We start from the raw sequence: 27,114 nt of genomic DNA, 5'->3' as shown, positions 1-27,114 counted from the left end.
CAAGATAGAGGCAGACCCGGTCTCAAAGGGCGGACCTTTCTATCTGATGGATCTGGGGTGGGGTGGGGGCAGTCACTTCCAGGCACTGAGACCCCTCCTTCCCCATGATGATTAGGATCGCCCTCCCCCCCTTTCACCCATCCCACCCCTGCATCTGAGAGGCTTGAGATTCCCAGGCCTCTTGGTGGCCCAACCCCCACCTCAGAATGAGAGAACCCAGTATATTTTGTTTGTCTGTCTTTTAACTAATTCGTGATTTTGCCTGGTAGAAGTTACTGACGGGAATAGAACCAACAGCAAATGGAAGCGCGTGTAGTAAAAACTACATCAGTGACCGAAACTTCACAGAGGAGTCATTTTCTTGATAAAGTTGAGGGCACAGTATTTGACACATGGGAAAATCCGACATCCTAAGGCTAACAGATGACCAGGGACAGGCAAGGTGTTCACCGCACAGGGTCAGGGCTGTCCTCTGAAAAATTGCATATGGACCAAAAACAGTGGCATGAAAGAAATTGCTTTGGAAAATTTGCAGGGAAAAGAACTGATCAGATGCAAATAATTTTAGCAAAAAGGGCGGAGGGCATAATTTAATCACGTTGTTTAGAAAGCTGAGCCAAAAATTAAATTTATTTTTCTTCTTCAGTCAAATTGAGTTTCCTCAAATACTTTATGGAAGAAAGTCTACAGTGTTGTTAGCATTTCCATGAGCTGTTTATATCCAGACTTGGAGTCAGACCTCTGTCGGGATCCAAACCAGAGGGTCTGAAGGTGGGATTCGGGGAAGGTGTGGCTCCAAGGGGTTGTGTGACCACTGGGATTCACAGCTGGTGGGAGCAGACGGGGTTTTGAGCCGAGGTCTGTCCGACTTTGCAGCCCATGTTCTTTCCAATTTGGTGAGAGTAAAGGGGAAGCAGAGCTTGGAGGGGGTGACTGGCTGTCCCCTTGGAGCAGTCCTGCGGTCCCCAGAGGACTGGGGTGGGGAACAGACCTGCTGAAGGGCTGGAAGAGCCCGCCCCGAGCCAGGTCAGCCCCGGGGGGAGATTCTCATGGATCCTTCCACCCCCGCTGCCATCGCCTGGCCGGCCACCTGCCTTCACCTCGTACAGCCACCGAAACTCGAGCCCCTGCCAGCACCCTTCCTGCCAAGGGAACCTCAGCTTATTTTTATCATATCTGCGCTGACCTTTAGAGGGAAAAGGGCCCACAAGGCAAAAATCTGCCACCCCGGGAGGAAAAGGCCAGTTTCACTGCCCCTTGCTTTCCACTCCCAGGGGAGAAGGGCACCAGGATGTGGTTTCCCAGCAGGAAGCGGTGACCTTTATTTAGGTTTGATGTGAACCATCAAGGGCCAGAAAGAATCTGCCTGCTACCAAGTCTGCATTCAGAGGCATTCAGCAAGCGTTTGCTTACCACCTGCCTCCCAGGCACCAGGCCTGTGGTGGGTGGGGGTGAAGGTGATGAGACAGGACCCCTACTCTCAGGTTCAGCCTCACCAGCCAGGTTGCTTGACTCCTGTCCCATGTCCTCCAGCAGCCCTTCTTTTCTAGGGATAACCAAGTCGTCGGTCTAGAGACTTCCTACTTTAAGTCGAAGCTGCAGTCGAGCTTACAGGGTGTCGAGCATTCATTTAATACCCTTAATAACTAAGAGAAAGATATTATCGTAGTGTTCCAAATGATCCAGATGAAGAGACCGTTGTACAGAACAGTTAAGCAGCTTTCCCAAGGTCACGCAATTAATCAGTGGCCGGGTCAGGATTTAAAGCCAGGAAGTCTGGCTCCCAGAGTCTGTGTTCTCAGCCACTGCACCCTGCTGGTTCCCAAGTTCAGCATCAAGCTCCTCAGGAAGAGACCGAGCTGCGGTGAAGGGCTTAGCTTCTCCGCCTTTTCTCGGCCTCTGCTTCAAGCTCTGGCCCAGCGTCTCCCAAAAATGATTCAGCAAACGGAGCTGAAAGTAGTTTCCAGCCTTACCTGTCCCAGCCTCTGCCCCCCCCCCCCACCTCTTCAGAGCCCTCCTGTGGAAGCCTGCTCCCGGTTCCGTCCTTGTGCCCACTACACTTCTGTTCACAAAGCCTTCTCGTTCGTGGCACAGCCCTGCAGACAGGCGTTGGCTGTGTGATGAGTGGGGAAACTGAGGCCCTAAAATAGTTCTTAACTCCACATCTTCTTTCTCTAACCTCCAGGGTCTTAGAAAGGGAGCTCTCTTTCCCTGCCTTTACTGCTGTGCCCTGGGTACCTCTTGGCCTGCCTCCATTTACCTACCAGTCGGGAGCACCATCCTGGATTTGCCCACCTCATCTGCCATTGTCAGTCTGATCCGGTGTTGCCAAATGCTTTTGAGCTCATGCTCTGGACAAGTGCCAACGCTGATGGACACTCACAGTTCTTACCTCCCTGCTGTGGGTCCAGAGCTGGACTAAACCCTCTTCCCTGCCTTCTCTCTATCTTTACAGCAACCCTTTCAGACAGTGGTATTATTACCCTGACATACAGCTGAGGAGATGAGCCACTGAAGTGAGTCGCCCAAGGCCACACAGCCTGGTATATGACAGAATAGTCTTCCGGGCTGGGCTACCCCCAGGGCCAGGCTGGGCCAAGAGGTCCTTATCTGCTCATCTTTCTCTGAAGGTGATCCAGAAAAGAATTTCCGTTGCCTGCCTGGCCAAGGCATAGAGTACACTGGATAATCAGAGACAGTTTTTCCAGAGATGAAGCTAAGCCCATCCTGAGCAACAGAGGCCTCATGGAAGAAGTGAATGTGAGGTGCTTCCCCCCACCCCCTACCCCCCACCTTGGGGCTGTGATTCATCCAGCTAATTGAGTCCAGCTGAGTTTATAAAAATCCAGGCCTGACAAGTCATGGAGTCAGAGGTAGGCAGTAGCCATCAGGTCATCTGACTTGATAGGTCTGGAAGGGAGTCAAAGAATAGGCATTCTTGACAAAGGACTCTCACAGAGACAGTAAGCGGACCAGGCTTTGGCCTCTCTTGCTGTCCTAAAAGTGCATTTTACATGGAAGTCTGCCCCTGCTTCGTGCTTCTTGGACCATAACCAAGAGGCAGTGTGGAAGCACTAGGAGTCCAGAGGCCTAGGTTCGCGTCTCAGCTCAGAGACCCTCAGGTGTTGACCCCGGGCGGTCACTAACTCTCTGAGGGTCTCTGTTTCCATCTGTAAAATAGGGACAATGACTCTTCCCCACCAGGGCAGCCGTGAGGGTGCCAGAGGGCAAGAGCTGTGAGTGGGTGCCGCTGGGGTGGTGTTGGGGCTGTGACTGCCCGTGGGGGCCCAGTTTGCCAACCTGCTTTGTCTTTCCTTCCAGCCCCTTCATGAATAAGTTTTTTCCAGCCAACTTCCCGAATCGACAGTACCAGCTGCTCTTCACACAGGGCTCTGGGGAGAACAAGGAAGGTCAGTGCTGCCCGCTTTCCCTTGCCTTGGGGATCTCCCACCTCCGTTCCCCTTTGTCTCCAAATTCGGGGCTCTCCAACAAAGCGAGTGATGGAAAAGGTGGGCTCTCGAATTACACCGCCTGGGCTCCCCTCCCCACTCTGCTGCTACCTACACATAGGACTCTGGGTGAACGCCTTTACCTCTCCGAGCCTTGGGTGTTTTGTTGGGTTTTGTTTTTTTTTTTTCATCTGTAAAATGAAAATGATAATCTAGTACCTCCCTCATAGGCATGTTGTTGGGACTGTGAGTACGTGATGAGGGGAGCACTCAGCACCCTGCCTGGCTCACAGGAGCACTCAGTCAAGCTAGCTGTCATGGCTCCTTGTGTCATACCTACTTTTAGTGTGATTACTCTCCCACCAAGACTTGGAAAAGGGGTTCTTTGGCTTGAAAAAAAATTGAGAACTATGAGGGGCGCCTGGGTGGCTCAGTCGGTTGAGCGACCGACTGCAGCTCAGGTCGTGATCTCACACTCCGTGAGTTCGAGCCCCACCTCGGGCTCTGTGCTGACAGCTCAGAGCCTGGAGCCCGCTTGGGATTCTGCTGTCTCCCCCTCTCTCTGTCCCTCCCATGCTCATGCTCTGTCTCTTAATAATAAATAAACATTTTTTAAAAATTAAAAAAAAAAAAAGGCTAAGCTTACACCACAGAGTCTTTGGGGTCCCAGGTTTCATCTGTCTTGTACTCTGCCACACTCGGGTGGCCCTTAGGCCCAGGATGATGTACCGTCCCTCCACAGGGAGGGAGAGGCAGCTGTATCATGGGCCCGTTTTAGCTACAGGGCAAGCCAGAAGATGTGGCCGTGAGCTAACTGACCTCATGTCCAGTTAAAAATCGCCAGGGTGGGGGCGCCTGGGTGGCGCAGTCGGTTAAGCGTCCGACTTCAGCCAGGTCACGATCTCGCGGTCCGTGAGTTCGAGCCCCGCGTCGGGCTCTGGGCTGATGGCTCAGAGCCTGGAGCCTGTTTCCGATTCTGTGTTTCCCTCTCTCTCTGCCCCTCGCCCGTTCATGCTCTGTCTCTCTCTGTCCCAAAAATAAATAAACGTTGAAAAAAAAAAATTAAAAAAAAAAAAATCGCCAGGGTGCTATTACCGCAGAGGAGAGAACAGAAATTGGGGCCAACCAGCAGTCCACTCCACTCCAGAATCTGAAAGAAATGGCTGCACTCCGTGATCGTGGGCAAACCCCACCACCTCCCTAGGCTTCCTCACTAGGAAACTTGAAAGTGACAGAGATTGGCTGTAAAGGGACGTCTACCGTAGGGCTCCCCACGGGAGCAGACTCGGACTCCCTCCTGCTTTCTCTCCAGGCCTCCCACTCTTACCTACTTCTTCTTCCTCCTTTGCTGGTGAGGTAGGGCTGCCAGCAACCTTCTTGGTTTCCTTTGGTGGCAAAGTAGAGAGACTCCTGAATGAACTGGGACCTAGCTAAAGACTGGGGCTCAGTGGCAGCTAGTATTCATTGAGCACCCACTGTGTGCCAGGCACTGTGCTGAGTGATTTCTAAGGACCATCTCACTTGGTCCCCGTGGCGGCTCTATCGGGGAGGTGCTGCAACCCCCTTGTTACAGAGGAGGAAACTGAAGCTCAGAGAGGGAACTGCCTCCCCCAAGGTCACCCAGCTACAAATGCTGTGTCTGTGCTTCCGGCACCTCGGACCACCTCCCACTGACCCTGTGCCAGGCCTGAGTTCTCTCTGGGCCTCCAGTCCCTCTGCTAGGAAATCGGGGAGGGGGGGGTGCTGGGGAGGCTCTGACGGTGCCCACAGCCATGCCCTCCTCCGTCCAGGGGCTGACAGGTGGGAGGGGCAGCCCCGCCCCGGGGAGTGGACTTACCCGGCCTCTCTGCCCAGAGATCATCAATTATGAGTTTGACGCCAAGGACCTGGTGTGCCTGGGCCTGAGCAGCATTGTGGGCGTCTGGTACCTGCTGAGGAAGGTAAGGAGCCAGGGCCCGGGGGAGGGGACGTGGGGGCAGAGGGGGCAGATAGCTGATCTCACTCCCCCCTTTCCCCAGCACTGGATTGCCAACAACCTCTTCGGCCTGGCCTTCTCCCTTAACGGGGTGGAGCTCCTACACCTGAACAATGTCAGCACCGGCTGCATCCTGCTGGGCGGACTCTTCATCTACGATGTCTTCTGGGTGAGTCGGGCAGGGACACAGAGGGCCCCTCGCTGCCTCCTCCCTGTCTCTCTGGCCCCGGTGGCAGTCATCTGGTGGAAGGCAAGACCCCGGAGCGGGTCCTCTCTGGGTCCGCTTGCCCTCCTCTGTGAAACGATGAGAGGACAGACTCCCCCCTCGGCTACGAGCCCACGGTGTGCCCGGTGCCTTCCAGCCACTCTCGCCTCTTCCCGCTGGTGGCCCTGGCAGGGCACTTCCTTTCCCATGTCTTCCCAGCAAGCGAACTGAGACTCAGAGTTCAGGCAGGGGCGGTTAATGATGATGAATGGGCCCAGTGAGGGCACTGATCCGAGGACAGAGGCTGCTGTTGGCAGCACGCCCTGGCACACACCAGCCCTGGGCCGAGGGACCTGCCACGCACACTCCCGACAGGCATTGCCGAGGCATCAAGGTCAGCCTGACTTAGGCCCCCTTTCCCTGGCCTCATGCAGCCTCTCTCCACCTTAAGTGGGTGGTACTGAAGGACTTTATCTCTTGGGAGGGGCAGAGCCCTGGGCAAGCAGGAGGCCTGGCTGTGGCCATCGGAGGCCCTCTTCCAGCTCCTTCGAAGCGTCCGTTTGTTGCCCAGAACCAGGAGCCCCATGAGGTGTCCATGTGACCAGTATCGGTGGCCACCTAATCTCAGCTTCACATCTGCTCTGGAGCGCCTCCTCACTCCCTGCCCCTCCCTGCGGATCTCAGGCAGCATCGCATCCAGAACCCCTAGGACAGCCATTCTTTCCCACCTGGCCCTCACCTCCCTCCAGACTCCTGTCTTCTCCTCCTAGGTATTTGGCACCAACGTGATGGTGACAGTGGCCAAGTCCTTTGAGGCACCAATAAAACGTAAGTGACCACATCCTTGTGGGGAGCCCCTCTGCTTCTGCCTCATGGCCCTTCCCCTCGTGGTCCCGTTGTGGTCAGTACCTCTCCTTTGGCTCTTCCCCATGCACCTCCTCCTCCCCCAGGCTGCCCTGTGTCTCAGGCTGGTTTCTTTCCCCTCTTAGACTCATCTGGCTGTGTTCGTGCGCAGCCACCCTCTGCCCAGGGCCTGGCGTCCGGCCGCTCGGGCCCGGTGGAGTGTGACACGGGATGAGCTGGAGGGGAGCCAGTACAGAGGGGGCATCTGACACAGCCTGTGGTGGGGCGTGCGAGGACTCTCCAGGAAAGGAGATTCCACGCTGAGACCTGAAGCCTCACTAGATGCCTAGCTATGGGCGCCGTCTGTCCCAGACCCCTCCCACTGCTCAGGTTTTGTTCTTTGGTGTAGCTACCCGTTGTATAAATATGAGAAAGTCTAGCTGTAGGCACCTAGGCGTCAGTGAGCAGTGCGGAAATTTTTTTTTAATTTTTTTTTTTAATATTTATTTATTTTTGAGACAGAGAGAGACAGAGCATGTGCAGGGGAGGGGCAGAGAGAGAGGGAGACACAGAATCCGAAGCAGGCTCCAGGCTCCAAGCTGTCAGCACAGAGCCTGACACGGGGCCCGAACTCGTCAACCGTGAGATCATGACCTGAGCCGAAGTCAGACGCTCGACCGACTGAGCCACCCAGGCGCCCCAAGCAGTGCGGAAATTTTATCTCACGCTATAGCAGGCCCATGGCAGAGCGTCTCAGGAGTGAGTTAATGACCCTCACAGGGTGGAGGCCCCAAGAGCTGGCTTGCTCCCGTGTCCACACCACCGTCTTCAACACGTTCCCCTGTCCCTTCAGCTCATCACTCCGTGGTCCCAAGCTGGCTGCCGCAGTTCCTAGCACTAACTGCCCGTGTCCAGGGGCAGAGAGGGAACTTTGTGTCTCTCTCATCGGAGAGAAATTTTTCCCCCACAGGCCCAAATCCAAACTGGTCATCAGCAAGGAGGTGGGAAAAGTATGATTAGCTTTACGTTTAAGGCTCAAACCACTCAGTCACCTCCTGGGATCACGAGACCCAAAGAAGAAGATGGGATGAGTCAGGCCGATCGCAAGGAAGAGGATAGCGTCCTGTTGGGAAGGCATCGTCATTGAGAAGTGAGCGCCATGGGCACTTGGCAGCCAGGGTGAAGCCAGCCTTGGAGAAGCAAGAAATAACTGTCCTTCTCACAGTCATACCCACCACTGCTGCAGACTGGCCTCCATGAGCTAGACAGGCTCCTGGCCAACGCTGCTCCCAGATGCTATGGTCCCGGCTCAGAGACCCCGAGGAAAGGAGTTTCTGCCAGCTTGGGCTTGAATAAACTGATGGGGCCCAACCCAGCCCATGAGCCAGGCCCTCCCACTGGGAAGATGGGGTATCACAATGGACAGGCCTGGGTCACTGCCCTCCTCAGTGTCTGGGAGCACAGTATTTGAATTGGCCGTCCCCCAGAACTAAGGATGTAAAGCAAGGCAGTTCTCCAGCAGAAGAACAGATGCTGGGCCAGCCGGAACAGCAGCTATTCCCCACGTGCTGTGATAGATGAAGCCAGCCAGGGTGCCAGGAAAGCTTTCATGAAGGATGAACGCATGTTTGCGGAGCAGGCGGGAGCAGTATGCAAAGGGCAGAGGCACAGAAATGCATGGAGGGCCCCGGGAGCAGAGAATCGGGCAGGGATTCTCATGGCTGAGTTTAGGGGAGCAGCAGAAAAGAGGCCAGGTTGGGGAAGTCAAGAGTATCGTGCCAAGAAGCCTGGGCTGCCCAGTGGGCGGTGAGTGAATTACTGGAAGACTCTGAAGGGGGAAGTGACACTATCATACTTGGGTTCCAGCGTGGGGAGAAGCCCCATTGCCCTCCACTGCTAGGCGTAGAGCTCAGGAAGGATAGCACAGTGGTTAAGTCAGGCTGCCTGGTCTAGAATCCCAGATCTGACACTTGCTGGCTGTGTGGCCTTAGGCAAGAGACTTCGCCTCTCTGGGGCCTGGTTTCCACATCCGCCACTTCGAAGTGGATGGTAGCAGGATTGGGAAGATTGCATGAGATCTGTAAATCACTGACTGTGCATTCAATGTGGGAAGAAGTAGGAGGGGAAGGGCATCTGGGTGTTCACTAGGGAGGCACAAGCCTCCCCCAGTTTACCTCTGCTTGCATATCATTGGTCAGAGCTAGACCCCACAGCAGGCTCTGTGCTACCAGCTCAGAGCCCGGGGCCTGCTCCAGATTCTGTGACTCCCTCTCTCTGCCCCTCCCCTGCTCGCTCGCTCGCTCGCTCGCTCGCTCTCAAAAATAAATAAAAACATACCAAAATTAAATTTAAAAAAAGAAGGCATGGGGTGACGGTTAACAATGTGTGCAAATCGTCTGATCCTCACACAGCTCTATGGGGTCAGTTCTGTTATACCTGTTTCACAGATGAGAAAATTAAGGCACAGAGCAGTTAAGTAACCTGTGCAAAGTCACAAGCAGAGCCAGGATTCAGACCCACTCAGTCTGACCCTGAAGCCCACACCTAATTGCTCTCCTGCATAGCTTGCGAGATGCTGTGGGTGAAGTCCGGTGACAGCCACCTCTTGCCGTAACTGGACACAGAAGGAGGCACTTATCTCAGTGTGTGTTTATATAAATAAGCAGGTGGGTCAGCGTGGTTTTCGAGTGGGGGGCTTTAAGTACAGAGAGTGTAGGAATGTGGCCTTTTCCATTCAGCATATCCAGAAGGAGCCCATAGCCGGGGCGCTCCCTGCTGCGGACCAGGCCCACCACCTGTCTCTACCCCTGCTGTAGTGAGACGGAAAGCCTTTTGAGATGTCAGCACCTCGTGGGCTCTTTGGTCTCTTTTGTACATGTGGCTTTAGGGTCAATCCCACTTAACCAAAGGGGTCCAGAGCTATCAGAGGTCACCGAAAGGGTATGGTGTGCGAGTCTTAGCTTCGATTCTTCCTCTTCTAACCGGCCGTGATTCCAGGTGGAGGCTTTGCCGTTCAACCTGTCAGCATCCTCTTACTTCCCCTGCCCCCTTGACCGCGGGTGTGCAAGTTTTGTGTCACAGAGGTGGGGAGGCTGGGAGGTGGTCAGAGCTGGGCTTTCGCCGATTCCTTACATCCCCGCCTCCCCCCCCCCCCCCCCCCCACAGTGGTGTTTCCCCAGGACCTGCTGGAGAAGGGCCTCGAGGCAGACAACTTTGCCATGCTGGGACTTGGAGATATCGTCATTCCAGGTGACGGGGATGGGGTGGGGGCCGCAGTGCGAGTGGTGGAGGGACTGAAAGGTGGGGCAGGAGCACTGTGAGACAGTCTCGCCCGCCGGGAACCTGGAAGGGTGAGGCCGGGCGATTCCAGACACCCACCCCGTGGCTCAGCCCAGGGTCTCAGCACACATTGTAGAGCGCCAATCACATGCCTGGCCCTGAGCTGGGTACTGGAGGGACGGCAGTGAGTGAGACTGTCCCCACAGAGCTTCTGATCTGACGGAACACACCTTACTCAAGAGCTGCAAGAGTGTCTGTGGCCGACCGAACCATGTTCTGTGACAAACACAGTTCATGACCCTTCTCACACCTACACACGTACGCTTCCCTTGCCAGTGTTTATAGGTATTACCAATATGCTAGAACTGCCAAGGCCCCTGTGGTCCTCCTCCCCCAGCTCCCAGGAGAATGTGCCCGGGTGTGTGGACACCGGCGCCGTGAGCGTGGGCTCCTGTACTCTGGGCAGAGGGACGTGTGGCACGCGCCTGCTCGTCCACATGAGCTGACCTTTGAACCGTCTGCATGTGGGCGCCAGTGCACCAGTGGCCGTGGGCATGCATCTCTGGGGGCCCACAGCCTTGCCTTGGGGTGCCGGCAGCCTGAACCACCAGTCAGAAGACTCAGAGCTGCTGCTCTGCGCGTAGCTGCAGCGACTGTGCCCGGGATACGCACATCCTGGTGACAGGGGTCCAAAGGGGACACTTGTTCCTGTAGTCCAGAGGCTCAGACTCAAAGGATCAGAAGCACCCCTGGTGCTTGCTTGAAAGAAAGAACAAATGAAAAGCCAACCTATTCTTCACTCGAAGAAGTAACAGCAGGTCTAATAACCTGAGGTGGCACAGGCACTTCCGTCGTGACACTTGGATTTTGTGTGCGGTAAGGCAGCGGTTTTCTCTTTTACCAGTGAGGGAACTGAGGCTCAGAAGTAAATGGACTTAACACACCTTCACACACTGGCTCAGGGCCAGGGCCAGGACTCAGGTCAAGTTGTCTGTCCGCAGAGAAGGGCTTCACTGTCAGAACTGCCCTCTACGAGCAGTTACAGTGAGAAGAGGATGATGAGCACAGCTACCATTCGCCAGGCACCTGTTTCGTGCCCACCACCCTGCCGGATGCTTTTCATACAGTGTCTTTGCTGCTCCTAGCAGCCCAGGGAGCTAGAGGGTATTTCCATTTTACAGATGAGTTAACTGAGATTCAGAGACTTGCTCACGTTCCTGGGCACGTGGGGGTATGGTCTTGAACTCAGGAGTTTCCATAATTTGCAGTGCTGGGAGGCAGGGAGACGCAGTTCCGTCAGACAGAAGAAACTGAATCCTGGAAAGCAGTCAACCCACTGTGCAGGACACCGACCGCCCCAGGCACCCCCACAGACTTCCCCGGTATCCTTGTTGGCTATAGTTCTGGACTTGAGGCGTGCACGGGGCGTCACTGCACGTCCCTGTGTATCTAAGTCTTTGAGCAATTTCTGTAGGTGGAGGTTGATGGCACCCTCACAGCGCCCCAGTGATGCTCTTCAGAGGATAACGGGTTGCTGCAGACCGTTGTTTTGAGGACCAGATGCATTACTAGGAGTGAAAGCTCTTAGCAGAACTCTGGCCCCTGGATTGGTAGGAGAGCAGATGTAGAATTCGGCCGTGGGGGGCGGGGGGGAGGGCACTGGGTTCCCAGCTTTGTTTCCAGAAAGGCAGCATGTATCTTCTCGTTGCACCCGCCCACTCCTTCTCACACACAGCCTCATGGTCTTCAGGGAGGATTAATTGATTTCCCAATTTAATATGAGTCCTGTGTCAGGGCGCCTGGCGGGCTCAGCAGAACACGTGACTCTTGATCTCGGGGTCGTAGGTTCGAGCCCCACATTGGGTGTAGAGATTGCTTAAGGATAGCATCTTTTAAAAATATAAGTAAAAAATAAGATAATAAAATAAAAAAGAGTCGTATGTTGCCATTCGGTGCTTCTGATCAGTACAGAATGTTTTGTTTCTTGAGAGCCTGCTCTCAACGAGATTCAGCCCTTGCCCTGTCTGAGCCCAAAGACCAGTAAGGGGGACAGACATTGGTATGTGAACAGCATACAGAGTCTGGGCTAGCCTGCTGTGTCTCGGGGACTCTGGCTTTTGGGGGTGTCTGGGCTGGGTTTTGAAGTGCGAATAGGAGTGCAGCGGGCAGACAGAGTTAATCCTCTCCTGCGCTCCCCCAGGGCCTCCGGGTGGTCTTCTTGCTCCTACTCCCTCCAAGCAAGCAATTGCCACATGATTTGTTTTCAGAATCTGTTTAGGTTTTTCCCCTGCTTGTAATTTAATTCTTCCACGTGGTCCCTTAGTCAGGATGGAGACCCAGTTCCTCCTTGTGCCCCATGGCCCTCCCTGCATGGCTGCTCCAGCCCCTGCATCTCCTGCTCTGGGCTGCGTGCAATCTCAGCTGGCGCCTTGACCCCTGCCACAACTCCAGCCCCTCTTTCCTCGGGACCTTTGCACGTGCCGTTCCCTCTCCCTGGCAAGTGTCACTTCCTCAAAGAAGCCTGCCTTCCTCTTTCCGTCCACTCCCCCTAGCCTGGCATATCTCCTGATAGACCTTCCCATGACACAGAAAGCACCCTTTCACGGTATGATCTTACATTGCATTTTGTTACTGTTTGATCAGCTTGTCTACCTCCTGCCACCTCAGCTGAGCTCTGTGTGCGCAGTGGTCTTGCTTACTGTTGCCTACAGTGCCTGGTACTTAGGAGGCCTCAAGACACATACGGGTGGATGGGCCCAGTGTGACACAGTGTGGTGCTCTGAGGTGCCGGGTCAGTGTGGTCCCAGACCAAAGCAAACCCCTGGGACCTTCTCATTGTTCTAGGTGGCCTGATGGCAGAGAAGCGGGATTTCTGCTGGCAGTTGGCAGTGTTGGCCACACCCTTGTTCCCCAGTGATTGCTGCATGACTGGGAACACGAGGTTGGGGACCCGGTTGCGTGTTAGTTTACTACCCCCCACTCCTCCCCATCCCAGGCAGGGGACTCCATCCCCGAGCCTTCCTGAGTGCCAGTTTCCCTGCCACCGTCTAACCCTGGCTCTCTGCCCACAGGGATCTTCATTGCCTTGCTGCTACGTTTTGACATCAGGTAAGCTACCTGGAAATTCTAGCCCTCAAGCTCCATGAGTGGGGGGCCTTCTCTGGGCAAGGTACTCCAGGGGCTTCCCAGAGGCTTTCAGACGCCCAGAAGAGTAACTTGGAGATCAGACCCTCCACCTCCACGGCAGCCAGTGCAATTCTGATTTTGTCTGCACTTGACGTCTGAGTGTTCAGAGAGCCTACGGCCAGAAAGAAAAAAGGATCACGGTCCGAGAGATTTAAACGTGAAAGGTCCTAGTGGTACTCACAGTGCTTTTACTGTGTGTCCTTGCCAAGTGAGCTGACCTTTCTGTGCTAAGGTTTCGCATTCTGAATGTAGTGTATTACCAAGAAAATCTGGAGGGAGTAAGCACAGGGCCTCAGGGCAACCCAGCTGCAGCCCAGTCAGCCGTCATGTATTATCAACCGAGGGTCGGGTCACTGCATCCCAGCTGCTCTAGCTGCTCCCGCCCTCTCTTTACTCAGATTTTTTTCAATCCATTGTAGGAGGTGAGCACAGGGAGAGGGAAGGGGGCCAACTTGAGTCCCCACTTCCAACAGAAGAGGTTGCACTGTTAACTAAGCACTTGGGCCCCTGGGCCTCCCACCAGCAGGTGGCGCCCGGTCTTCCCTGTGTAACGCTGGCAGCATATATGCTGAATTTCGAGGTGGTTCATGAACTTTTCTTAATCTCCTCGTGCCCAGTAGTTGCAAAAGCAGTAATGGTGTTGACAGTGATAGCAAGAAACTCTGTACCAGTGTCACTGAAATCGAATTGGCCTATGAAACTTGACCCTGCCGACGTACATCTGGGTTATTTGTGTGGTACCACTCGGAGCTCACGAACATGGGCTTACAGACGGCCTTTGGAAGGGACCTGGCCAGTTTGTGAGCAGAGGCACATCTGTGCCAACTGGCTGTAGTCCTGGATGTTCAGAGGCAATACAGAGAGAACCCCAGGAGAGTCCCTGGGCCACTGGCTAGGGACACAGATTCACATTCGGCTGCCAGCATCCTCAGAGGCGGGATCTCCTTCCTAGCCTGGATTTGCAGGATCAGCTAGCCCTTCAGAGCTGGTTCCAGAATCCGGGCGGCATGCCCGAAGTGGTCAGCTTCACCCCAGGGTCCACGGCAGCATAGCTTCGAGAGCACTTGCAGCTCTGGGCTCAGCAGCAGCCAGGACAAGGAGAAAAAGGACTGGAAGGACTCATTCACTCCACAGATGGTGCTGGGAACACACGGAGGTCATAGAGCTGATGTGAAAGGGAAGTCCCGTCATGGCAATGTATCCAGCCCTTCTGAGGCTGATCTTGGATGAATTGCCTCCAGGAAGCTACTGGCACTTTATCCATGGTAGTCAGGGTCTATTTAGCGTACAGAACAGGTTGCTGAACTGTTACATCCACTGTACTGAAAAGTAATAACTCAGCTTTGCAGCTCCTGCGTCAGTGTTTCTCAAAGCATGACTCCCCCGTGTGAGATTCTCCTGGGTGGTTTTTCAAAGTGCACATTCCTGGGCACCTGGGTGGCTCAGCCGGTTAAGCATCTGACTCTTGATTTCAGCTCAGGTCATGATCTCATGGTTCGTGAGTTCGAGCCCTGCATCCGGGCTATGTGCTGACAGCACAGTACCTGCTTGGAATTCTCTCTCTCCTCTCTCTGCCCCTCCCCGACTCGTCTGCATGTGCTTTCTCTTTCTCAAAATAAATATATATTTTTTAATGTAGGGGCGCCTGGGTGGTCCAGTTGGTTGAGTGCCTGACTTCAGCTCAGGTCACGATCTCATGGTTCATGGGCTTAAGCCCTACATGGGGCTCTCTGCTGTCAGTGTGGAGCCCACTTCGGATCAGATGTCTCCCTCTCTCTCTGCCCCTCCCCCCCACTCGCATTCCTTCCCTCTCTCTCTCAAAAATAAACTTTAAAAAATATATGAAAAATAATTTTTAAAAATGCAGATTCCTGGGGGCGCCTGGGTGGCTCAGTTGGTTAAGTGTCCAACTTCGACTCAGGTCATGATCTCACAGTTAGTGGGTTTGAGCCCTGCATTGGGCTCTGTGCTGACAGCTCAGAGCCTGGAGGCTGCTTTGGATTCTGTTTCCTCTTTCTCTCTCTGCCGCTCATGGTCTGTCTCTGTCTCAAAAATAAATAAAACATTAAAAAAATTTTTTTTTAATAAATAAAAATGCAGGTTCCTGGTCCTTGCCCTAGACCTATTTAATCAGATTCCCTGGGATTTGGACCTGAAAGTCTGCTGTTTTTTTGGTTTTGAGGGATTTTTTACAAGCTTTCTAGGGAACTTGTATGTTGGCTGAAGTCTTAAAGCCACTGTTACAGGTCATGGCGCTTGATATTCGCAACCACTGAGCAGATGGGTCGTGGTTTTCCCGTTTTGCAGATGAGTAAACTGAGGCCTAAAGAAGGAAAGTGACTTGTCCAAAGACATACGGCTGGGGCAGCACCTGAATACACAGCCAGTGCCAAACTCTCAGCCGTCCCAGCCAGCCTCCATGGAGGCTCTCCCCGCGGAAGAGGTGGCGCTGCTCCCATGCCTGTAACTAACCCTCCTCCTCTTTCTCCCCACACCTTCTTGAAGCTTAAAGAAGAACACCCACACGTACTTCTACACCAGCTTCGCGGCTTACATCTTCGGCCTGGGCCTTACCATCTTCATCATGCACATCTTCAAGCACGCTCAGGTGAGTAGGACCGTGCTCGGTGCCTCGGGAATGTTCTCACTGCAGGTAGTAGGGACTTACATACCTGGGGCTTGTCTGTCGCATACACAAGCAACCCAGAGGTAGGTGCTCCCCAACGATGTCAGAGTGCGCACGCCTGTGACCCTTGGCCTTTCCCCCATGGCAGGATGCTGCTGCTTCTCCAGGGAGCACAGGCACATGAGTGGCAAGGGAGAGGAGCACGGATACCAGCCACGCCCGTGGCCTTCATCAGGAAGGCAGAACCTCTCCCGGAACACTTGTCAGATTTTTGCTCGAATCTCATGGGCCAGATCAGGGTCACGTGGCCCCTACTGCAGGGAGCCTGGGAAAGAGAGGCTGCAGCTTCTGAGCCTCAGGAGTGGGGCCAGTGGAACAGTGTCGGGTGGGTGTTGAGTGTTTCAGCCCGGTGCCCACCCTACCGGATGAGGGAGAAGCTGTTCGGGGCCCTCCCTGACTCCCCAAGCATCCAGCCTCTGCTTCCTCCTCCCACCAAGATGGGTACTGAGCCGCCGCAGAGTGAAGCAGGGTGGATGAGGGCTGAGAGCTTTTATTGAGACCTGAGGAGGGGGCGACAAGGAGGAGACCGCCAGCAGATGGGCTTGCTGAGTACTGGAAAGCAGGGCCCTTCCCGTATACCAGTCTCCATTCAGTTCTTCCCGAGGGTCCTCACGAGCAGGTAAGGGAATTGGAAGTCAGGTGCCACATGGCAAGCATGTGCTAGAGCAAGGATCCCAGATTGTGACATGGGGAAACCAAGCCCAGGCTCTGAACCCCTGGCAGTGGGAGAGGCTGGGCGAAATGGAGGCCAAGGGGACTCGGGGGAGGAAGTCCAGACTCCCCCATCTGTTCAGAGCAGGACTGTGGGCAGGTTGCAGAAGTCCTGCTTGATTTCCTGTGGTAGTTAATTAAGAAAAAAAAAGTGAGATTAGTTAATCGTAGCTAGCTTGGAGTTTTTTGAGGACGAAATGAGTTAGCGTAAGGAAAGTGCTCACGGTTGTGCCTGGCCCAGGTAGTAGTAGCTGTCATTGTTGTCACTGTCCCCTCCATCCTCCACTCCCTCTGCTCCCCCGCTTTCTCCCCTCCCCAGGGCACCAGCCACAGAGAAGCCACCTTTGAATTAATCACAAGAGCTGTTTGTTGAGCAGTTACTCTGTGCCAGGCGCTGTGCTAAACCCTTTTGCTCATTAACTCATTTAGTTCCTACAGTACCTATGATGTTTATGAACCAAATAGTAGTCTCTTTCTACAGAATGTCCAAGGGCCAGAGTCCCCTAGCCTATAGGTAGAGAAACCAAGAACCAGTGAGGAGCCATGTCTTATTCACTTCTACCCCAAATGGCCTGCAAGCCGAGAGTGACACACACCTGACAAGAAGGTCTCCGAGACTGACTGGGCCTGGCTTGGGGGACGAACTCAGAGTGGTCTGGGAGGTCTCTGCTCCCAGCCCAGATTCCAGGCCCGGAGCCATTCCCCGAGAGGCCACCAGGTGGCAGCCTAGCCCGCTGCCTGGGCTAGACTGGAGGATCTGGTTGGGAGCTCCCATACTGGCTGGAGAGGTGGTCCTCTGTGCAGAGACACTGTAGGCCAGAGAGAAAAGGAGACTTCCTGGGTCATACAGCAAGTTAAGCTGGGCCCTGGCTGGAGCCCCGGACTCCTGACCCCTGGCCCCAGGCCTGTGCTGCCCCCTAAGCAGCAGCGCAGCCATTGCCCCGTCATCCACCTGGGCCTCCCCCTGGAAATCTTGGGAAGGGGATCCAGGACACAAGGGCAGCCTGTTTCTTGAAGACCCTCTTCCTCTCCATGACACAGGCAATCCCAGTGCCAGTAATTCCCTAGGTGGAAGTCCCAGTGGTGCTGCTTAAGTGGTTTTCAACCCATGTAGCCTCTACCAAAAACCCACTCCAAGCCAGGGGTCTGGCAGCCTCCTAGAAAAGCCCCTCCAAGATGATCAAGTGTCCTCATTGTACAGAGAGAGGGAAGCGGTTTAGCTGTGGTCACACAGTAGAGCAGAGGCCAGATGGAAAGCCGGGAGCCTGACACCCAGTTCACCATCCCAAGCTATACATCCTAGCCTCTCCTCAGCGCCAATTTTGGAGAGGTTCCTTGGTGCCTGGAGAGGAAGGAAAATAGTAGGCGTGTATTCCTGTGATGATAGCAAAGTCGCCACCTCTCAGAGGAGCCTCAGTGGCCCCCGGCCCTCAAGTGAGGCAGGCCTGGAGGGAGCCACACTTCTTCCACCCTCCCCCGGGAAGCCCTGTACTTTGCCCAGCCTGGTGCTGGTGACTTAGAGACAGAGGCCCCTGGAGCCACATCCTGGCCAGCTGTGTGATTAGGGCAGTCCTTTCCCTCCTCTGATCTTCAGTCTCTTCATCTGTAAAGTATAAGGAGATCTTTTCAGGAATTAAATTCTATTAAGTTTGTATTTATTTCATTTTCTGTTTCACAAATTTCTGCTTTTCGCCTTCATTATTTGCTTTCTACTTTTTGGTGTTCTATTCTTTTCTGGCTTCTTGACTTGAAAGTTAAAATTATTTCAAGTCTTTGGTGTTTTCTAATAAACGCACCTAGAGTTATAGATTTTCCTCTGAGTACTCCTGTGGCTGCCTTTCACAGGTTTTGGTGTGGACTTTAGTCATTGTCATTTCTATCGCTCTCCAAAAGGCCTAAAGCCTAACTCACCCAAGTCCTGACTCCGCAAACACCTAATATAGTGAGAAAAGCTCAGCCATTTACACACCTCGTGTGGCCTTGGGTGAGTCATTTCTCCTTATCTAAACCTCAGTAGCATCGTCTGTAGAACTCAGATTGTGTTACTAGCTCCAAAAGTAATACATATGAAGCGGTGTGGTTCATGACCCATGCGTGGCAGGTGCCAAGAAATGGCCTGAAGGTCAGGCTTGGGGGGCTCTGGAGTCCTGTCCTCTGAGCAGGGGCTGGCTTCCCCTTCGGAGTGAGGTCTCACCTTACATCTACAAGACACCCTCTTAACTTTGCGAGCACCCATGAAGAAGCCGCTTGCTTAGGATTTACCAGGCCTCCTCCCGAAATGCCAGGAATAGAGTAGTGACCAAGACAGCCGTGGACCCAGCCCTCATGAAGTTCACAGCCTAGCAGCAGAGAGGCTGAAGTCTGCAATGATACAGCAGTGTTCCACTCCACATTGCCAGAGAATGCTGCAGGGCATGGCAGGGGGCCTTGAGAGTGGATAACAAGGGGGCCTGGCTCCGTGCCAGGGAAGGCTTCCCCGGAGAAATAAAACTGAGCAGAGGTCCGAGGAGGAGGAGTCTAGGCAAAGGTGGGAAGAGCATCGCAGGCAGCAGAAACTGCCGGTGCAGAGGTCCTGTGGCTGGAGGTGACAAGGAGGACCAAAATCAGGTCATTGTGGCCAGAGTAGGGCAGGTCAGGTGACATTGGAGAAGGAAGTGGGGTCACGTCTCACGGGTTCTTCAGGCCCTTGGGAACATTGGTGGTCATGGAGGGCTGGGCAGTAATGTCCAACTTTCGGATGCTGTGGGGAAAAGAATAGGTTCAGTCCCCAGTTTACCATTTAATAGCTGAGGCCTGTGCTGTCCCCTGTCCTCCCGAAGCCTCAGCCTTCCTCCTGTGAACAAGAGGACGGTCATAGGGAATTGGAGATGGGCTGAAGTGTTCCTTGGGAGGCTGAGCTCAGCATAGTGTGTCCAGCACATGCTCCATCCTGCCCTCCAAACCCAGCTTCAGCAGGAGTCTCCACACACAGGCTCTGGAGCCAGACTGCCTGGGTCATGTTATTGTAACAACAGCTCCTGGAGTGTTTGTTAAGGACGCAGACTTCCACCCTCAGACTCGGGAAGCAGGGGTGAGATCCGAAGCCTGAGCTCGGCACCTGCCCTCACCCTCTGGCTCATCTGTTCTCAGCCACCCCCCTAGTCTCTGGGACTAGGACCCACCCAGGAGGTTGTTTGTTTGAACCTGATGTCCCAGGTGATTAGGATACTGCCAGCCAGACTCCTGGGGACCCTTAAAGCCCTGCATGCTTGAGTTTCTTTGGGTTCCTTGCATTCCCTCCCAAGGAGGAGCAGCCTGGTCAGAGAGCCAGGAGCCCCAGGTAAGGGCCCAGCCACTGACTTGCTCTGGGAACCTGGGCAGTCACTGTCCCTCAGTTGCTCCCAGAAGAGGGTTGGAGTGATGGGCGTGGCCCTGAGCAGGTACCCTATAGCATTTTGTCACCAGCCTCTGTTCTCTCATAGCCTGCCCTTCTATACCTGGTCCCCGCCTGCATCGGCTTTCCCGTCCTGGTGGCACTGGCCAAGGGAGAAGTGACAGAGATGTTCAGGTAAGGCAGGGCAGGGGGCGGACGTCCGCATGGCCCAGGTGCACCTGCAGGCAGCTAGTGGGGCCTGCCGGGGCTGCTTGTACACGTCTCCAGGGGAACATTGTTCCTGCCACCAGCCCACCTCTTGTCCTTTCTGCCAGCATGTGGGTGCCTGGCCTGTGGCGCCAGCAGGCACCTTTCCTCGGGCCGAGAGCCAGGGGAAGGCAGCCCCCACATCCAGATGCCTGCTGGGTCTTGAGAAGGGACTGGCTGGGAGAGTTTCCCCCCAGGCCGCCCCACTGTCAGGAGCCCTGGGTTCCCAGCCTGACTCTGCCACATGACTTCAGGCATGTCCTTCCTTTCCCCGACCTCAGCTTTCCCATGTGAGTAATAGGGAGGATCCTAGTGTGATGGGAGGTGCCCCAGGTTGGAAATCAAATGTCAGTCCCTGTTGAGCCGCCTCAATGGCTCTGACCCACAGCTCTGTCTCAGCCAATGTCTCACTCACACACATACCCCTTCCCCGTGGCCATACGCACACCTGCCACGCCCTGTGCACAGCCCCACCCATACCCCAAGGCCTGCGTGACTCTGACAGGTGTCTGTTCCCCAGCACCACTGACCCCGCCTGCCAGGGACCCAGAAATAGCTGCCAGCTGCGACTGAAGCTGCCCACTCGGGGGCCTTCCACCCAGCTCCACCTGCCTGGCCTCCAAGTTGTCCCTCGAGTGCCTGCCAGGGCCATCTGTGCACCTGGCTGCCTGCAGGGGAACCTGTGACTCACCCCCTCCCCCGTACCTGCCTCTGCCCTCCCTGTCTTGCCTAGAAGCCCCAGGCTCCCAACCTGCCTGCCCGAATCTCCTGGCCGGGCAAAGCCCTGTGGACTCACGCAAGGCCGGGGGATGAACTTGGAGGCAGATCTGGGGGCAGGGGTGGGATCTGATGTCTGAGCTTAGCACCTGCCCTCACCCTCTGGCCCATCCATTCTCAGCCACCCGCCTGCCTTGGGGTAACCCCCTCCCGCCAGTCCCAGTCCTGTTGTGTCCACACTGGGCCAAGCTCTGAATATCCACAGCCAGGGCACCTGTTCGGTGCTGGGCTCCCCTGAATATTCTACCACTTAGGCACTCTACACCCCTTCTACCCCCCACCCCCAGGATATCCTCTGGTTAAGGTGAAAAAGCAGGTGGTCTCTCTCTTTCTCCATCTCTCCCTAATTCTCCACCTTACCTTTTATTTTACTTTTCCCTTACGAGGCTCTCTCTTTTTTTATTCACTTGTTTATTTTTAAATAGGTAACACAGTCACATGGCTCCAAATTTCATAGCCATGGAAAGGAAAACCCCCTGACACCCCAGCCATCTCAGAGCTCTGTCGCATAGACGTTCCGAGAACACTTTGCTCCTAACAGCACGTGTGCGCATGCACGCTCCTGCACAGCCGGTGGCCTTCTCCGAGCATTCTGCATCTGGGTTTTTCACACCACGGTAGATCTCAGAGACGTTTCTGCAGCAGCACGTGCACATCTAGAGCATCCTTGCTCTTTTGCACAGCTGCATAGTGTCCCCTTGTACGGGTGCATCGTTTTATTCTCCTAGTAATTCCGGCTTCTTTCCACGGAGTCCAAAAGTGCAGAGGAAGACAAAATTAAGACACGGCTCTGCTCCCTGCTCATTGCAAGAGAAGTCTCTGTCCTCCCCCGTCTTTTCCTCTCCATCTCTTTTTTCTGTCTTCTCTGTCTCTCACACAGCTACGAGTCCTCGGCGGAAATCCTGCCTCACACCCCGAGACTCACCCACTTCCCCACAGTCTCGGGCTCCCCAGCCAGCCTGGCCGACTCCATGCAGCAGAAGCTAGCTGGCCCTCGCCGCCGGCGCCCGCAGAATCCCAGCGCCATGTAATGCCCGGCGGGTGTCCACCTGCCCGCTTCCCCCCACTGCCCCGGGGCCCAAGGTAGGGCAGACATCCCAGCTCCAGTGTACGGGGCAGGGAGCATTGCCAGGGGCAGGCAGCAAGTGGCACCTCCACAGCCATGAGGCAGTCACTACACCCAGCCTCAGGGCCGAGAACAGGCCTCTAGAACCTCACTGTCCTCACCGGTAGCGTGGGGCTCATGCGAGAGAGCGGACAGTACAGCCCTTGTCGTCCAGGGGTAGATACTCTTACATGTAACCCTGGGCAGATCACTTTCCTCTCCCGGAGCCTCGCTCTGTTCATCTGTTAAGTGGGCACATTCCTGCCTCATGGGGTTCACCTGGGGAAGAGATACAGGTACTATCCTTGGTGTGAACTCAGTTGTTCAATAAATGGGGCCCATAGCAAGAGCTAAGCCAGGGTGGTGGCCTTCGAGAGTGGCACCTTGCTACTTGCCAGTAGAGCAATCCCCTACCTGCCTGCACCCCTGGGGCTGAGTTGTTTGACCCTTGCCATGTGCTCTGGGAAGCAGCCCATCTCCATAGCCTCGTCCTGGTTGCCCCATTTTTTCCCCACTCTCTCCAGTGGAAAGTTCAAGAAGCTTAAAGTTAGTCCACCCAAGCCCAACCAGCCCTTCTTCCATCTGCCACTGCCCTTGCCACCTCGTGGCACCACCAGGCACAGAGAAAGGAGAGAGCAGCCTGTCCGAGGAGGGCATACAGTGGGGCCAGGGCCAAGTACTGGAAGGTGCTGGGCCATGGATGCCAGGCTGGTGTTCCTCGTGTGCCCAGGGATTTTCCTGGGATGGTGGGGAGGCGGGGCCCAGAGATTCTGCCCTCCGCCTCCTCTAAAGGTGTTGTTTTTTATTGTTTTGTTTTTCGGTCAGTTATGAAGAGTCAAATCCTAAGGATCCAGCAGCAGTGACAGAGGGATCCAAAGAGGGAACAGAGGCCTCGGCATCGAAGGGGCTGGAGAAGAAGGAGAAATGATGCGGCTGGTGCCTGACCCTCTGAGGGCCAGACCAGGCAGGCGGGGACGGACCAGCATAGGCCTGCACGGGCAGAGGGCGCAGGAGGCCTGGCAGCTCTGGGAGAGGGGCGGGGGCAGCAGGATCCCTCCAGCAGGGCCTCCCATGGCCTGATTCCCTCTTCCCCCTTCTCTGGCCTTCTGCCCCTTCACATCCCCTGCAGGCAAAGGAAGCCCCTAAACTCCCCCACCCTCCCAGAGGCCAGGTGGGAAAAGTGGGTCTGATTTTTAGACTTTTGTATTGTGGACTGACTTTGCCTTACATTAAAAATTCATCCCATTGCCCGGGCAGGCCACTGTGCCCCTGGAGGGGTTCTCTGCACCCAGCATCTTGCATTGACTTTACTAGCTCTCACCCTCCCACCCAGAAACTTCCCTGCAAGCCCCTTCCTGGGGACTGTGAACTCTCACAACCTGGGGGAGAGGTCCCGACCTCCAGGTCCTTCCATACTCCTGGATGCCCACCCAGTGCCTGGCTAGCTCAGCCTCCCATGGATACCCTCTAGCCAGCAGAGGGGGCCCACGAGCCTGCCTTCATTCCCCCCCCCCCTCCCGCCCCCCACCCTTTCAGTTCTCCTTGCCACTTCCTCCAACATTTGGGGGCTATGAGGCTATGGGACAGGTGCTCTATGTGTCACCCACCCATCCCAGCAAGTCCACAAGGAAAGTACCAAAAAGCCGACCTGACTCTGCAAGGGGACCAGTATCTGCAAAGCTAGTGAAATGTGCAGGGCCTCATGGACCCCAGGGATGAGTTTAAATTTTATTCCCAGGCTGGCAGGAGCCTGCTTCTCTGGGCCTGATGTCCATATGGCTTCAGCTGGAGAGCACTTGGACTCTAGGTCACCCTGGAGATCAAGCCCCCATCATTCCTATTCTGCTCATTCCCAGGGTTGTTCCCACAATGACTGTGCAAGGCCAGGAAGATGCTGTTGCTAGAAGCCACCCACCCCACCCCACCCCCACATTGACGCCACTCACAGCACAGGGGCCAGGGCCCCTGAGAGGCTAGAGTGGGAGGACAGGAGGCCCAGTGCTTTTGGGAGGTGATCCAGGCCCGAGAGCTGGAGATCTCAGAGCCAGCGTTTCTCCAAAGTTTGCTGAAGACAGCAAGCAGCCCAGACCTGTAGGAGAATCTCCAGTGGACCAGGCGAGGCATGGGCACCGCCCTTCTCCACCTGCCTGGTGCGGGGTCACTGGGTGGAGAAACAAGTGGGAGGGGGTGACCACCGGTCTGAGACTCAGGCCTCCAACTCCCATTCCAGAGCTCTCCTGCCCAGGCTTCGGGTTCAAAGGCTGGAAATAACAGTGGCTTCCAGACAGTTTGGAGGTGGCCAGAAGACAAGTATGAGCAGAGAATAGGAAGTACCTCTATAATAATCACACCTCCATACGGGATTTCACTTCATTTCCGTCTTAGGCTCCAGGTGCTAGTATTAATCCCCTTGTGCAAGTGAGACAATTGAGGTGGGTTGCCCACGGAGGTGGATATGACCTCAAGCAATCCACGCTGAATTCCAAAGTTCCTAAGGACTGTGCAGCTCCCCTCTAGACCCTGGGCCTGCGTCACTGACTGTTGTTCTGGGCACCTTTGAGACAGCCGCCCAATTTCTCTGGGCCTACAGAGAAGGAAAGGAAGGGTAGGAAATCTCAAAGGTTTCTCCCAGCCATGGGGTCCCTTTCAGGGGCTTTTCGGATCTCTGCCGGCTCCTGCCGCCTCCAGAGGGGAGGCCGTGTGGTCCTGGAACAAGGCCCCTCTGAGGGCAGCAGATGGGGCAGGCAGCCCAGGCACACAGCATGGTTGGCTCTGCGGCCCAGGGCCCACAAAGGCTTCATTGAGTCACCGCCGGCCCCCGGCGGAGGCTGAGGTGGCAGTGGCGCCGGGCGCCTGCCACCTAATGACCGTCCTGGCCCGGCCAGATGTTCCACAGACCTCGGCAGCGGCCATCCAGGGCCCGCCCGGCCAGCCGGCACCGCAGAGGCCACTCTAATTCCAATTAACCAGCTTCAGCTGAGCAAACAGCGGGCAGCGGTGGCCCAGCCCGGGCGGTAGGCCCGGCCCGCAGAGCCTCCGAGTCTAGACTCCAGATGTGAACCGCCACCGCCAGAGTCCCATGGAAAAATGGCACCAGGCCGGGCACGGATTGGGCCTGCACGCGGGAGAGGTGGGGGTGGGCGGGTGGCTGGGCAGGGCTCTGGGTGGGCCTGGTGCCAGCCTCACCCTGGGGTAGGGGTGGACTCTTGGGAAACAAACTGCTCCAAAACCCCCAAGTTCTGTCCCTGATAGAGGAAGTGTTCCTCTCTGGCCTCCCATTTCCCCTGACTACAGTAGGTAGCAGGGGGCTCCAATGGGGAGGACCAGCCCTGCTGAGAGCCCTGATACGATTTCCTTTGTATTTAACATGTTTCTAGCAAGATATTATGTATTTTAAAAACATTTATGTGATCGTTATAACAACCCTGTAAGGTAGTACCATCATTTTTACAGATAAAGGGAACTGAAGCAAAGAGACATTAAGTGCTCAGGGGGGGATCTGAACCCAGGATGTCTGGCTTCCAAGACCACGGTGTTCACCACAGGTGCTGTTTGACATAAATCAGGATACTGGATTCCGGGTTCCCTTCCTTGGGAGCAGCGCTGGAGAAGAGGGTCAGCATCTGGCGGAGCAGGGCTGGCTGCCACCCTGTGCCTGGAGGGGCCTGCCCGCTCTGTCCTGTTTCCTCAGCTGTGAAATGGGTAAGACCCTCCCAGGGCCGCTCCAACCTCTGGGGTTAAAGCCTTGAGATAACCCTGTCAGAGCTCAGCACCAGGAATGAGCTGGGCACCGGTCAAGTCAGTGGGCACAGCAGGGAACACAGGTCAGCTCCCCCCCCCCCCGCCCCTCCCCCCCCCCCCCCGAGCTGAAACTGTGATGGGGAAATAGACTTGAAACGGCTGAAAAAGTGAATAATGTCAACACTTGCGGCAGGAGTGGTGCCTCCGGTTTCCACAATCTTGTCCGGGGTCCCTTAGAGGCAAGGCGAGAGCTTTCGAGATCCAAGAGGTCAGAGTTCATCTGTCCTTGCACACGTGGGAAGACTGGGCCCCACCCCGCCAAGGAAGGGCAAGCCTTACCCGGGGTCTCACAAGGAGTGGATACTGGGGAGGGGTGCTCCGACCCCAGCCGGCTTTCCCACCGCTGGGATTCCCTCCGCGATTCCAGGCCGGGTCTTGGGAGGCGGACGCATCCTGCCCGCGGGTGCGTCAGGAAGGGCCGAGCGGGAAGGAAGGCACCACCCCCACCCCCGCCGCGGCCACACCTGGGCTCTCCGGGCGGGCGGGGGGCGCGGGCCGGCGCCTGGCTCCAGCGAGTCTGGGCCGCCTCCCCGCGCCGCCTCTTGGGGGCCGCCAGATGGGCCGGCCGCCCGCCCAGCGACGCAGGCAGGAAACGGCCGCCCGGGCTGCCAGGGACGCGGCCGCGAGCACCGGGGGCGGGGCCCGATCTGGGGCCGCCTCCTGTGGGGAGGGGCCAAGCGGCCAAGCGTGGTGTCGGGTCAGCGGGTGTGGTCCCTGAACTCCCTTGGGCAAACCTCTCCCTTTCTCTGGCCCTCAGTTTCCCCACCAGTGGAACGGGTCTGCTTTTCCTAGCTCTTTTCTCAGCACCACGTGACACGGGGCAGTTTCTTGCCCTTCTGTTCCTTTGTTCCCTTACCCGGGAAATGGGGTGACGGTGATGGGCCATCTCCACTAGAATACCAACTCTGAGAGGGCTGAGCCGCCCTCGCCACCATTTGAACCTGGCCCAATAACCGAAAGATGAGAACACTCAGTACCCTAGGGGCCTGACACATAGTAGGCACTTCATAAACGAACACACGTTGCCTTGAGTCCACCGCTTACCAGAGGTATAGCTTCAAGCAAGTGGCTTCTTGTCTCTTGAGCCTGTTTCCCCATCTACCTCGTGCGTGGCCGTGAGGATTAAGTGAAATCATCACGGGAAGCACACGTAATAGGTCCTCCATAGATGATATTTACCAAAGCATCTACCAGATGTGTAAAAAGAGATATTATTGGGGTAAATTTGAGGGCCAGAAAGATAAAAAGGAATTGGTCAGCTTAGGAGGAAAATTCTGTTGTATTGGTATTCTTTTGTATATTTTGTATTTTTAAAATTTTGAGCCAGGTGAACATACTTTTCAAAAACAAACACAATTGAAATAATACAAATGAAATGGAGAATAAAAAGAAATCCAACCCCAGCAGAAAGAAATATTAACTATTATCTGCCTCTGGCAAAGGAGGCATCTAAAACTCAGGAAGGGTCTGAAACCTGC

General features: G+C 55.3%; 1 protein-coding gene and 1 long non-coding RNA gene across 7 annotated transcripts in view; one reads left to right on the top strand and one right to left on the bottom strand.

Annotated features, from left to right (window-relative positions):
• Window positions 1-23,122, top strand: part of HM13 (histocompatibility minor 13) — a 39,798-nt gene extending 16,676 nt beyond the window's left edge. The window contains exons 4-13 of one of the 5 annotated variants that reach the window (XR_007150742.1): window positions 3,322-3,410; window positions 5,304-5,389; window positions 5,468-5,593; window positions 6,400-6,457; window positions 9,638-9,721; window positions 12,823-12,859; window positions 15,443-15,545; window positions 19,796-19,881; window positions 21,611-21,813; window positions 22,661-23,122. Coding sequence is in view for 3 of the 5 variants with exons in the window: in XM_047851816.1 (XP_047707772.1) it covers window positions 3,322-3,410; window positions 5,304-5,389; window positions 5,468-5,593; window positions 6,400-6,457; window positions 9,638-9,721; window positions 12,823-12,859; window positions 15,443-15,545; window positions 19,796-19,881; window positions 21,611-21,757; window positions 22,661-22,763 (919 nt within the window). In the remaining 2 variants the exon portion in view is untranslated. Of the gene's footprint in view, window positions 1-3,321; window positions 3,411-5,249; window positions 5,390-5,467; window positions 5,594-6,399; window positions 6,458-9,637; window positions 9,722-12,822; window positions 12,860-15,442; window positions 15,546-19,795; window positions 19,882-21,610; window positions 21,814-22,660 lie in introns of all 5 variants that reach the window. The other 4 variants (XR_007150741.1, XM_047851816.1, XM_047851815.1 and 1 more) reach the window with 4 other exon arrangements.
• On the bottom strand, window positions 16,098-26,257 carry LOC125161766 (uncharacterized). Of its 2 annotated transcripts, XR_007150744.1 has the most exons (4): window positions 25,916-26,257; window positions 17,827-19,074; window positions 16,931-17,143; window positions 16,098-16,458 (listed from the first exon to the last, which is right to left on the bottom strand). It is a non-coding gene; the product is annotated as an uncharacterized LOC125161766 (long non-coding RNA). The 2 variants fall into 2 exon arrangements; XR_007150743.1 differs by having other exon boundaries at window positions 16,931-19,074.
• Window positions 26,258-27,114: the final 857 nt, after the last annotated feature.

Source organism: Prionailurus viverrinus, chromosome A3, assembly GCF_022837055.1.
Source record: "Prionailurus viverrinus isolate Anna chromosome A3, UM_Priviv_1.0, whole genome shotgun sequence".
NCBI lineage: Eukaryota > Metazoa > Chordata > Mammalia > Carnivora > Felidae > Prionailurus > Prionailurus viverrinus.
The sequence above is the reverse complement of the archived record's forward strand: the minus strand, read 5'-3'. Positions and strand labels throughout refer to the sequence as shown.